Source organism: Toxorhynchites rutilus, chromosome 2, assembly GCF_029784135.1.
Source record: "Toxorhynchites rutilus septentrionalis strain SRP chromosome 2, ASM2978413v1, whole genome shotgun sequence".
NCBI classification, from domain to species: domain Eukaryota; kingdom Metazoa; phylum Arthropoda; class Insecta; order Diptera; family Culicidae; genus Toxorhynchites; species Toxorhynchites rutilus.
This window is the reverse complement of record NC_073745.1, coordinates 202,963,429-202,977,268: the sequence shown is the minus strand read 5'-3', so window position 1 is coordinate 202,977,268 and position 13,840 is coordinate 202,963,429. Positions and strand designations below refer to the sequence as shown.

The 13,840-nt window shown below is 35.3% G+C and overlaps 1 protein-coding gene across 7 annotated transcripts in view; it reads right to left on the bottom strand.

The window, feature by feature from the left end:
- Positions 1-13,840, bottom strand: part of LOC129771424 (FH1/FH2 domain-containing protein 1) — a 268,143-nt gene that overhangs the window by 122,391 nt on the left and 131,912 nt on the right. For 2 of the 7 annotated variants that reach the window (XR_008742369.1, XM_055775048.1), the window contains exon 2: positions 4,629-4,919. The exons of the other annotated variants lie outside the window; for them this stretch is intronic. Coding sequence is in view for 1 of the 2 variants with exons in the window: in XM_055775048.1 (XP_055631023.1) it covers positions 4,629-4,805 (177 nt within the window). In the remaining variant the exon portion in view is untranslated. The remainder of the gene's footprint in view (positions 1-4,628; positions 4,920-13,840) is intronic. 7 annotated transcript variants of the gene reach the window in all.

Sequence of the window (13,840 nt, the reverse complement as noted above, 5' to 3'; positions counted from 1 at the left end):
AGTTCGGACCTGGCACCAAACTACCTGAAATCACAATTTTCATTGTCATGTGACCAATTTTAATTACGACTTATTTATCAAAAGAGCATATTGAAAATCATTGATCCTTCGTTCAATAAATCGTAATTAAAAATTAAGATGTCTGATCAAAATATGATGTTTGACAAAATTGTTGGAAAATCATAGTTCATTGGTTTTAGCATTTAGAAAAATGCACTGTTAAAAAATAATCACCAAAATGAAATATGGTGAGCAATGCGGTTCAACATGAAAAACTATGTATGAGGGGCTCAGAATGCAAGGGGTGTAAGTGACTTGATCGTTTTCTCTTCATCAACCTTTTATTTAGTTAATAACTCAACTGCAAAAACTGGTAAATACAGCTGGGAATGTATTTGCAGCTAAGTTATGACCCAAAGAGAGAGTCGTTGTAGAGAAATCAATCAAATCACTTACACCCCTTTCATTCTAAGCCCCTCATATATAACGTTGTATCCTAGACAAACCGTTCTCAAGATATAACCAATTTCTTAAAATGAAAATAATGTTAGTAAAATGTCGGAACCTCAGTCGTAATTTCCAGCAGCAGTTTGCATTTTCGAATATTTCACGAGCATGATTTTAATTATATTAAATTGCTTAAACAGACAAACCTTTAAAAACACCATTAAAAACAATCAAAAAATCGTGCAAAACTTCACCAGTAGCTTTAAAAAATCGTGTTCGGTACACATTTGGAAAAAACCTTTTTTTGTGCGATAGATAGGGACCGCATAAAAAAAGTTTCCCTCAAGAAAATAACTCAAACTCACGCCGTTCACCGTTCAATTTCCTTTTGTTTCCCTGCTTTGCGATGGGACAGTTTGCCTTCTCGGTTGCGCGTGGCTGTTTTGTGCTTTTAGTTGCATGTCGAAACGTGTTGCTGTTAGAAATCATGACATGCAAAAACTTAGAAAAACTTAGAGCATTTGATCGGAGGAGGGGAATGATTTCAGAAGTAGACAATTGAGACGCAAATATGCTTTTTTCGCACTGAAATGCATATAAACCATCGAAAAAAACAAAATGGACAATAACTTCGTCAAATATGCTTCTTTTCATATACCGCACAAAAAACCGCACAAAAAAATCGCACAAAACAAATTCGCACAAAAAAAAACCGCACAAAAACAGGTTTTACTGTATCTTATTTCGAAAATTATCTTAGTTTAAGGTTCATTTTGAAATTTATGTTAATTTAAGGTGGAATTCTAGTCTGTAAATTTGAAAAAAATCCCTTTTTTTATATTTTTGAAGTTTAGACAATCAAGAATTTTCACTTGGAACGATTTTTCGAAATTCCAATTATTTTCTGAATTATAGCCATTTTAGAGATGCAGTATTCAATGTGGTTAGGCCTTGACTAAAAACTTCCAACATTTTTTTTCGAAACTACTTTTTTCAAGAGATCCAAAGTTCTGCTAGACCGATTTATTTCAATATATGATTTTAAAACATCCAGATCTCTCTATCGCATGAACCTTTTTTTTATTTTACTATTTTAAAAACTTGATACTGTTTATCATAATTTTATAGTTGATGTTTACTATTTATAAAAAACGTGCCATTTTTTTCAAAAGGCCACAATTTTGTAATTATTTTTGCGTGTCTGAGGTTCAGACCATATCGGCATCTTTACTAATTAAGAACCTATAGTTTTTGTTTTTTTTTCAAGAATAGGAAATATTCTCTATTATAATAGAATTATAATAGAATAGAGAGCATAGAGAATAGAGAATAGTGAATAGTGAATAGAGAAGAGAATAGAAAATAGAGATAAAAAAAAGAAAAGAGATAGAGAATAGAAAATGGAATATTGAGAATTGAGATTTTTTTCAATAACTTCCGATTTTTTTGAATTCCAGAAATTATTCGAACTTTCATACTTTTTTTTTTGATTTGTGAATTTTTGTGAATCTTTTTCGGAAATTTTGTGGAGTTTTTTTGGAAAATTTGTTTTTTTTTTAAATTTTGTTGAATTTGCACAATTTGTGGAATTTTACATAATTTGTGGAATTTGTAGAATTCTGTGGAATTTTCAGACTTTTTTGAGTTTTTGTAATTTATTTTTTTTTAAATTTCTATAATTCATTTTGAGTTTTTTAAACATTGTGAAATTCGTGGATTTCGAAAAATTGTTTCGGCATTTTTGAAGAATTTAGTGAAATAGTGTGGAATTTCAAGGAATTCATGAATTTTATGGAGTTTGTGATATAGCGAAGTTTTGAAGAATTCACGGTATTCATAGAACTTATGAAATTTATAGAACTTAAGAAATTTGCAGAATTATTTTAATTATTTTGTTTTATGTTTTTGGAATTAAATTTTCTAGAATTTAGTAATTTGGTAAATTTTGATATTTCAGATTTTTATTGAATTTACCGAATTTATTTTGAATTCGTTAACATCTTAAAATTTGGTGAAATTTTATGTTTAGATTTTTCGGAGTTTGGGGAAATTTTCGGAATTTTTTTTTTTGAAAATTTTGTGGAAGTGGCGAAATTTGAGGTATTTTGTGGAAATTAATGGAATTCTTAGAATTATGGAAATTTCGCAATTTTGGCAATTTTTGTAATTTTGTAACTTTAAATATTATTTAATATTATAAATTGTCCCAGTTTTGAAATTTTAGATTTAATTTATAATTAAAAAAATATTTTTTAGTTTTTTTGAATTTGTGATTTTGTTTTCAATTTGTGATTTTTTGTGATTTTTTGTGAAATTTTGGTAATTTTTGTAATTTTTATAATTTTAGTAATTTTTGTAATTTTTGTAATTTTTGTAATTTTTGTAATGTTTGTACTTTTTGTACTTTTTGTAATTTTTGTAATTTTTGTAATTTTTGTAATTTTTGTAATTTTTGTAATTTTTGTAATTTTTGTAATTTTTGTAATTTTTGTAATTTTTGTAATTTTTGTAATTTTTGTAATTTTTGTAATTTTTGTTATTTTTGTAATTTTTGTAATTTTTGTAATTTTTGTAATTTTTGTAATTTTTGTAATTTTTGTAATTTTTGTAATTTTTGTAATTTTTGTAATTTTTGTAATTTTTGTAATTTTTGTAATTTTTGTAATTTTTGTAATTTTTGTAATTTTTGTAATTTTTGTAATTTTTGTAATTTTTGTAATTTTTGTAATTTTTGTAATTTTTGTAATTTTTGTAATTTTTGTAATTTTTGTAATTTTTGTAATTTTTGTAATTTTTGTAATTTTTGTAATTTTTGTAATTTTTGTAATTTTTGTAATTTTTGTAATTTTTGTAATTTTTGTAATTTTTGTAATTTTTGTAATTTTTGTAATTTTTGTAATTTTTGTAATTTTTGTAATTTTTGTAATTTTTGTAATTTTTGTAATTTTTGTAATTTTTGTAATTTTTGTAATTTTTGTAATTTTTGTAATTTTTGTAATTTTTGTAATTTTTGTAATTTTTGTAATTTTTGTAATTTTTGTAATTTTTGTAATTTTTGTAATTTTTGTAATTTTTGTAATTTTTGTAATTTTTGTAATTTTTGTAATTTTTGTAATTTTTGTAATTTTTGTAATTTTTGTAATTTTTGTAATTTTTGTAATTTTTGTAATTTTTGTAATTTTTGTAATTTTTGTAATTTTTATAATTTTTGTAATTTTTGTAATTTTTGTAATTTTTGTAATTTTTGTAATTTTTGTAATTTTTGTAATGTTTGTAATTTGTTGAAGATGAGTTTTTTCTTTGCATTTTACAGGTGACTCGAGCTAACTCAAGTCATTTACCGCGCAGAATTGAGTGATATAACGCTTTAAAAATATTTCCTTAAAATGTCATTGAACAGAATATACATATCAGATATGATATTCTAAAATAAAAATAATGGTTTTCAAAGTAACGAAAAAACGAACATTACCCAATTAAAAACAATATTGAAATTGGTTGTACTATTCTGAAGCCATAAGTCGTTCATTCAATTAACTCTCACTAATTCGCAATCAAGGCACCAAAAAAACGAACTGGATGTTCTCAATCTATCGTAAACACTCACGTTCTTCCGTTGGGGAACAAGCTGCTGCCCACCTCTTCGTCTGTGCGACTTTACGACCGATTCGTGAAATGATTTTTTTTTTCGGGTGTTTGCATTGTGGCGTGTGATTGGCAATAAAAAAAGGGATCGAATCACAGAAATCATGAGACGAGAAATAATGCTACGGTTGCAGTTTTATTTTCGGTTACAATGTGCAGACGGCACTCACCGGCCAGCGACTGGAAAGTGTGATTGCATAAAATTGATGACCAATGTGATCATTTGCTCCACCATCCTATACTGTGTACTTCTGAAATCGCTGCTGGAGCGTTGGGTAGGCGGCGGTGAACACCACCAGATCAAGTTTGGTCAGTTTTTCCCGGTGCCGTTCCTACGCGAGCGAATGAAGGTGGCTAAGAAAAGCAACTTTCGCTTTTGCGTACATCTTTTTTCTAGAAATGCCGGACACAGAGATGGTTAAGACGATGAGTACATATTACCGATTATAGCAGTGGAAAAAAAGTTTATGCAGATCTTACGGGATGAAGATCGAAAGTGTTTAGGTAGTGATGCAAGCAAGATGAAGGCGGCTTACCCTTTGTGGTGCTCCCAAGTGTCGCAACAGTGCTCCTAGCTGCGTTGCCAATGGCGCTGAACTCGCAAATGAGAATGCTGGAGCTCGGGATGGAATCGGATACATGGCGAAACTGTTGAAGGGGTCACTGTCCACCAGATACTGAACGCGTAATACGATGAGGTCATCCGGATCCATGCTTTCTGTGTATGCTCACTGATATAACTCAAAGGCGCACTTCACAGTTTCGTTATATTTAAACACTGACGATTGCAATACAAATTTTCATTACATTTTCACAGTTGAGCTTTTCTGCGGGAGGAAATTGCGCTGAATGGAAATTATCTGTCCAAACAATCATTATTGATTGTTCCATTGGTTTTTCGACGGAGGAAAAAATATCTTAATCCAGGAAACTGGAATGACGCACTGGAAGCACAGCAATTTCTCGCATATCTACACTTGTAAGAGCCGGTCGATAATTGAAGGTCAATAAATCATAACTCGTTCAAAAACTGGTTCGATTCGAATAAATCATTTTCTTGGAAATTGCACACCATCCGATAACAGATTGTCTTCCTGCCACTAATTAATGCTGATTGCATTATTTATGCTCAAAACAAACATCAGAGCAGTTTCACCTCGACTGTTAAACTATCAAACGATGGTTTCACCACGATTCAGACCATGCTATCAACAAACGGTGTAATCAATCGCAGCCGTAGCCGCGCACATTGGAGCCGCTTTTCACAGCCGTGGGATGAATTGTAAACGCAAACCGATCGGCAACAAATCATAGCGATGTAATTGTTCATGTTTGAAAACCTGTCTCTTCCGCAGCATCGTGCGAAATCATAATTTTTCATCACAAGCAAACGGAACTCGCGGTATCGGTTTCGAATCAGTATTAGAGGGAAAACCGACGGTTTGGTTGATTTTTTACAGACATTGAATTCGAATTCGTTTACCATTGAAATCGATTACATTCAGACTTTGAGTTGAAAAAAAACTAAGAAATCATGGTATAAAATGCCAAAATGCTACCATTTTTATAACCGGCAGCAGAGTCATCTGCCGTACCAAAAGAGATAATAAAATGCTTCCAAATGCTCAGATCACACCGATAAATTGACGGCGGTCGTTAAACTAGCCTCTATCAACAGGTTGTCAACGTTTTATAAATTCGAGTGTAGTGCAACTGCTGGCGGATTTTCGAAGTGGTGGCAGACTTATAAATAAATCCCTCTGGAGAGGGGTCGTTCAAAAGCTGGCCGTTGGCGTTGCTTCGTAGCCAATTTTTTATGCCCTCTGAATTTTCTTATTGAAATCTAGCCATCACTTCATAGTTGTTTCTAATGTGTTCCAACTCTTATTGATGAATATGTAATATCAATCAAATTTACAAACTTGAAACTCGTCTAAACTGAACGAAATTTCAGAAAAAACCATGGAACCAAATAACAAAACATCATGTCCCTATAATTTCTGTTGCGATCGGGGATCAATCGTACATTTGTTTTCCGAACATGTATCCCGGGCCAACATTTTCCAACCGAAATTGAATCGCCACCCACTTTTTATGACAGGAGAGGGAGTCGGACCCGTCTGTGTTGTCAGGAGCATGTGCGTGCGGCGCGTGATCGATTTGTGTTCAATTTTCTATTATGGGCGTCTAATCAAATGAGTGGTCAATTTGTTCGCAATTGTTCAAAAAATAAAACATCAACACGATTCAATCGTGTTTTATTAGCCACTCTTTAGACGTGGCATGATAGAGGAAATGTTGCCAAGTTTTCTTCTTCCTTCGATAGGAGAGGTTGTCAATTGTGAAAGCTCCTACTACTCTGGATTTAACAGTGGCATCCTAGAATATTATGTTTAAAAGAATGCTTTTGACATAGGACTATGTCTTTGATTTCTATATAGGGGGCTAACTCTACGAAAAATATAACGATTCATTAAGAGTTTTCAAACGCATATTACTCAAAATCGTTATTGCGACATATGTTGTGTTATATATCATTAGACAGGGAATTTATCCAGCAATATTTTGCTTGAAACACAAGCTGAAAATATAGTATGAAAGTTAAACATTATGACGATTCAAATGGGTATGTTTTTTTCAATTGCACTAAACACTCGCTGTCCTCCCCGACGCAACGAGCAGTCTTTTTGCCTACATACGGACGTTAGCTCACAATGTCAGTCGAGGTGTATCACGAGTTATTCACCATTTGTCGGACAAACAGGCATTTGTAAGTTGCCAGAATCAATGAAGGGATAATCTTGGAAGATGGTTTTACTCTATTATCCCCAAAGTTCAATCAGCCGAAAAACTGCAAATTTTGACGTGACCCTCTTCGATTGTATTGAAACTTGGTACAAATGGTGGATGCTACCTAAAACCACAATTTTTATTATCATATGACTAATTTTAATTACGACTGATTTTTTATAAGGGCATATGCAGAAACATTGAACTTTTTTTTTAAATAAATCATTACTCAAAATCCAGATGTCCGATTAAAAAATGATGTTTGACAAAGTTGTTAGAAAATATCCAATGATCCATTCAGGAAAAATAAAATTTTAAATCTGCTTTTAAAAAATCTTTTTCAAAAATTAAAATAATAATACACACCACCCCCCCCCCCCCTTCCCCCTTCGATATGTTTTGTATATTTTTATTGGAAATCCATTCCAATTTAGCAAAATTTACTGCGATGCCTTGGTGAACTTGCCAAAATAGAGATATGAGTTTTTGTTTTTTTTTAATTTCAATACTTTGTGAAATCGTAACCATTTAAGAAAAGCAACATAAAAAAATGAAATCTACATGCGATTCTACATGAAAAACTATTTATAACGTTTTATCCTAGGATTACCCGTTATCGATATATAACTATCACACGACACGTATCAACCGCGTAAAAATTTAATGTGCTAATTGATGTGACTTTTCACGAACAACTAAGTTTGTATTGTATCACTGATCAGTAGCTGAGAAATACGAGGGCGGTCCGAGAGAGGCTACTGACGGCTAATTTCAGCCGAATCGGAATCGTAGTTTTGTTTTGACCTTGTTTGGAAGGGGGGGTGTCCGCGGATTTTAGAAAAATAGAAAAATTGTAATGGGTTGTATCTAGGACACAACCGCAGTTTTCGACGTAGAACTACGGAATTATATTATTCAATCCACTTGTTTATCACTTCGGAAATTATTTTATTTTTTTTTTTTATTAATTCGTTTATTTTTACAGGCTCAGTTACTTAAGTTTGAAGGAGCCGAATTCTTAAATATAATTTTAAAACTATATATATAAACAATTTTCTTAGATCTATGGTTAGTAAGGTGGAAAACCGATTACTCGCGGTGTACTCGAGTTTAGGAGGGTGACATATTTTTAGGAGAAGGATGGGATATAAGGAAATTGTAACAATGTTGATGAACACTCATTTCTTAAATCTATTCGTATATCTATAGTGTATTTACATTTCAACTTATTCTACTATTTATAGCAAGGGGACGAATTACCCGCAAAGGAAGGAAAGGAGGGTATAAGGATGTAGGGACAATCACACACAAAGATCTATAGCTTTAAGGAAAACATATATATGGGACATGTAATCAAGGTCTAACCGAGCCAACACATCTCTCACCGGCACATTGGGCTGCCTTCCTCTAGCCCGAAGGGAGTTTTCTAAATTCGATCTGGCAACAAGATACACCTCACACGCCCAAACAACGTGTTCGATGTCGTGGTAACCTCGGCCACAAATGCAGAGATTGCTACCGGCCAGATTGAAACGAAAGAGTAACGCGTCTAACGAACAGTGATTGGACATGAGTCGGGAGAAGGTGCGAATAAAGTCCCGACTCAAGTCTAGACTTTTGAACCACGGTTTGAGGCTAACCTTAGGGATAATCGAGTGAAACCACCGGCCCAATTCATCTTCATTCCACTTGCGTTGCCAGTTAGCGATGGTATTTTTACGGACTAAAGAATAAAATTCATTGAAGGCGATTTGACGCTGATAAATATCGCCTTCAATTGCACCTACCTTTGCTAATGAGTCAGCCCTCTCATTACCCGGAATGGAGCAATGTGAAGGGACCCAGATAAAGGTAATGACATAACAGCGTCTGGATAAAGCACTCAAAATTTCTCGTATTCTCTCAAGGAAGTACGGCGAGTGCTTTTCCGGCCTCACTGAACGGATAGCTTCGACAGAGCTAAGACTATCCGTTACAATGTAATAGTGTTCAACAGGTCGTGAGGCGACGCTGTCCAGCGCCCAATGAATTGCTGCCAATTCAGCAATATACACTGAGCAAGGATTCTGAAGACTGTGTGAGGTGCTAAAAAATTCGTTGAACACTCCAAATCCTGTGGACTCGTTTATAGTGGACCCATCAGTAAAGTACATATTATCACAATTGATACCCCCATACTTTTCATCGAAGATCGTTGGAGCGATCCTCGATCGTTGGTAATCTGAATATTCATGGATATCTTGCTTCATGGACAGATCAAAATGCACAGAGGAATTGATGTAGTCAAGGAAACAAACACGGTTGGGAATATACGAAGAAGGATCAACCTGCATGGAGATGAATTCATGATATGAACTCATGAATCCGGAGTGAAAATTTAGCTCGATCAGCTGCTCAAAATTTCCGATCACCAATGGGTACCTTACACCGATCACCAATGGGTACCTTAACCTTACACCGGATGAAGAACCGAAGAGATAATAAATTGAAGCGATCTTTTAGTGGGAGTAGGCCTGCCAAAACCTCGAGACTCATGGTATGCGTTGAGGGCATACATCCCAACGCGATACGGAGACAAAGATACTGAATTCGCTCGAGTTTAATGAGGTGTGTTTTGGCAGCTGATTGAAAACAGAAACTGCCATACTCCATCACTGAGAGAATAGTTGTTCGATACAACATTATAAGATCTTCGGGATGGGCTCCCCACCAGGTGCCGGTAATTGTACGGAGAAAGTTTATTCTTTGCTGGCATTTTTTACTCAGATACCTAATATGGGCCCCCCAAGTACATTTGGAGTCGAACCAGACCCCAAGATACTTGAATGACATAGCATGAGTGATCGGTTTACCCAAAAGTTGAAGCTTTGGTTTTGCTGGTCTATGCTTCCTAGAAAAAACCACCATCTCTGTTTTCTCCGTGGAGAATTCGATCCCTAGCCCAATGGCCCAGGTTGAAAAATTGTTCAAAGTATCTTGTAAGGGTCCTTGCAGGTCGGATTCGTTTGATCCTACGACAGACACCACTCCATCATCTGCAAGTTGTCTTAGGCTGCAATTTTGTGTAAGGCAATTGTCGATGTCGCTTACATAGAAGTTGTGAAATTATTTTAGAATGCATCGAAATTTTTGTAATATCATTTTAGCTATTTAAATTTTTACTTCAGTAGACTCGAAAGGGTCAAGTGGGGTTGAAATCTATCAGTACTTCTCGTTTATGTGGCTCAGCTCGCATCAGACTTTCTCCTTCCCACTCAAATATCTATCACAAACTATGAACCCTTTTGCTCCCATATTCCGCTTGAGATGTGATCAAACCCCACAACATGCAACAGTAAGGTTACCCTGCTGGAATTTGAAATATACGTTTATCTAAATAAATGTGTATATCTATATGTATATCTATATTCCAAAATTCTGGGTACTCTTCCATATTCGCACTAGCACAAAAAAGCTCGTATGCTGCTCTTTCTTGTCGCAGAACACCTCGATACAGAGGGGTTCCTCTCCTTGTATCGAGCTGTGTGTGTATGTGTGTGAAATCAGCATTGGGCATTAATGATATCCGCTCGTTGTGTTATGCTAGCTCACTCGCATCTGTGTTTTCATTATATTCTATTTTTGGTTTCCGCCTCTAGCCCTGATAAGGGCCCTTGTGGAAAGAAACTCTATTCCATACTTCTCCTTCACCCGACAAGAAAACAATCCTCTTCCGCTCGATACTCTGCGGCAACCATGTTGCTTCGAAGACCACCAAACGAGAAGTGGTGTGGCTTCAGGCAGGCAGGTAATGAATTATAGAGACTTTAAACTTTTTTCAGTTCGTTCGTATCTAGCCTTGAAAAAGGCCTTTGTCAAACTTTACTGTACTCCTGCACTACACCTTGAGAAAGGCACTCGATCCCTCGTCGTCCAGCTCGTCCAGCAACGATGTTGTCCAGTCGGTGTCCACACAAAGAATGGTGTGGCTTCAAATCGCGGATGGCTTATTTAAACCAAATATGTTGAAAACGGTCAGAAACGAACGTATCAGTTGCTCGTTTTTGACAGCTCTGTTCGGGAATGCACACAAATCGGCAGAACAAATGTATGTATGAGAAAATGAGAATGCTTCCAATTTTCATTAGTTTAAACTGTTAATGAATTTTCGATTCCATTGGTGTGCAAAGTATCAGAATTTGTACGCTGTGAAAATAGTTATTAACCTTGACTTTATTTCACAAAAACGTGACCTGTTTTCTGATTTGGCATCCTTCCTGAAAGAAGTAACTCTACGTCAAAAAAAATTAAAATTCTGCAGTCGTCACGGCCAAGTTGGTCGCATTGCACTACGAACTGCTGCCACATCCACCGAATTCTCCAGATTTGGCCTCGTACGACTTTTTTTTTTGATTCCAAACTTGAAAAAGTCACTCGCCGGGCAGAAATTTGAGTCGAATGAGGAGGTCATCTCCGCCACGGAGGACTACTTTGCAGACCTCGAGAAAACGTTTTTGGATTAAAGTGGATTAAATAAGTTGGAGCATCGCTGGGTCAAGTGTATCAAGCTAAAAGGAGACTATGTTGAGAAATAAACCGCCACTTTAACATTTTTTTTTGGTAGTACTGCCCTCGTATTTTACAGTGCAAGTGACACAGTCTGAACTTTACAACTTTGGTGCTGATTTTGACGAAAAAATCATACAATTGTGCAAAAGTTCCTTATTTTTAATTCGACAATCGTTCACCATTTTGATGGTATTGTTTAAATTTAAATTTGAAAGAAACTACTTAGAAACTACTAGCTAATCTATTACACTCTGTCCAACTTCTATAAGACCAGGTGATAATTTGCTGCTTTGTGTCATTGTGAACAAACAATGCTTCAATTTATATTCTAGTGTGTAGGTATTGGTGACTACCATACACTGCATGATTTTCATATGTGTTTGTTCAAGCGCTGAGCGTAAACGAATGTTTTCGTATTTTCAACTGTAAAGTTTCGATAAGACCAGTTACATTTTCCGTTGTTTTGGTTGTTTTGATCAACTAAATTTGAAAAATGTCGAAGGGAGAAGTCCTCACGGAGAGAGAAGAGAGACAAATCGTACTATGGTAAAGTTTTGGACTGATTTAGAACCGCGATTAAGAACAAAAGGCCAGGTTCATTGACGAAAGGAGTGTTTCTCATCCACGATAATGCACGGCTCCATTCTGCTTGCGTTACTCAAGAGCAATTGAAAAAAATTAAATGGACTGTGTTCGAGCATCCTCCTTACTCCCCAGACCTCGCCCCTAGCGACTATCACTTATTCCCGGTGATGAAACTGGCGTTCGGCGGTCAACGATTCGATAACACTAAAGAAATTTGTGACTCAGTTACATCGTTCTTCAAAAAGTTGGACGCTATGCACTTCGCGCTCGGAATAGTGTCACGCTATGCAAAATGCCTCGAACGTTACGGCGATTATGTAGAAAAATAGAAAATTAAACGTAGATTATGAAAATCACCTTGTTTTTTGTCCTAACTTTATTTTTCCGTGATTTCTGAGGCACTGAAACTTATTTTTTGAACGACCCTTAGAATTTCAATCGAGTGTTTTTAAAGAAGACACACCTTGTACAATTAGATACTAAACTCTAATAAAACAATCCGAGTTTAAATTCTATCTTTAGTTAACAGATTCCAAGTTAAGATCAATTATATAGATTTTGGTTTTCAGATACGGATCCTCGATCCTAGATCCAAAGTTCCTGTTTGACGATGCCAGAATCGAATTCACAGATTTCATATTAAAAAGGCAGGTTCTGATTTCAGAAACGAACCCTTTTTTGTAGATTCCAGATACAGACTTAGTGCTCCCGTGGCCGAGTGGTTAGCGTCACACCTTCGATTCGATTCCCGTTTTGATCGGGGGAATTTCTCGTCGAAGAAATGTCCTTCGTCTTGCATTGTGGTCACGCGTATTCTAGAGCCTGCCACTTAAAATGCATTCAAGGCGTGTTATTTGGCATAGAAATCTCAACTAAGCACTAATAAAAATGACGCAAGTAATACTAAGTTGAGGCGGCGATGTTCCCCTAGGAACGTTAGGGCCATTCAAGAAGAAGAAGATACAGACTTCTGATTGCAGACACAGAATCCTAAAATAGAGCTACGTATTTAGAGTTCGAATTTTAGAAAACAAAGACCGCCTGCGAATGACGGATCTCTATAGTAGCATGTCCAAAAAGGAACCTTAACCTATAGAGAACCAGAGCAGAGGGCCCAAAGCCCCTAATCAGGATGGTTGTAATAGCTGTTATTTATGGTTATTATCCAAATAAAGAAATGGATAAACATCCAATCACATCACTCACAATTCTGATTCTTCTTACCCATCCCTACTAACAATAACTAATAATTTTCCCTTCCTTGATAATCGCAAGGGAACCACGTTATAGAGGCGACCCTTCTGGCTGCGAATGTCATACCAACATTCCTTCCCTTCCACTGGCGACTGTATGGACATGGCCGGTGCCGTTATTGACTATTTGAAGCTCGAATCATCGAAACTTGCACAACGAGAATGATTTGTTACTCCCAAGCGCTTTTCAGTGTGTTCTTTATGCAGATTCGCTGGTTCGGATCAATCACGGAGAGCAACTACGAAGTGTACAGTTTACCCAAGCTCAAGCTCAAGCTCAGGATTCGGATTTTAGAAAACAATACATCAGCACAAGTACATTTGTCGTTAAAATAGGATAAGAGAATCTCTTCCAAGGGAAATAAATTCCGACCAGTACGACACCGTTTCTGGAACTTTTTTTTAAATGCATTTTCCATTAGAAGACATCAACTGTGATTTTTCCATAATTGTTTTACCAGAATTATATTTACCCGAAAAACAATCAATCGTATTTGCAACATTTATGAGGATGTGGTGTTTATTTGAAAAATACCTAATTATTAGAAGATAACTCTTGGTTTATTTCTGAT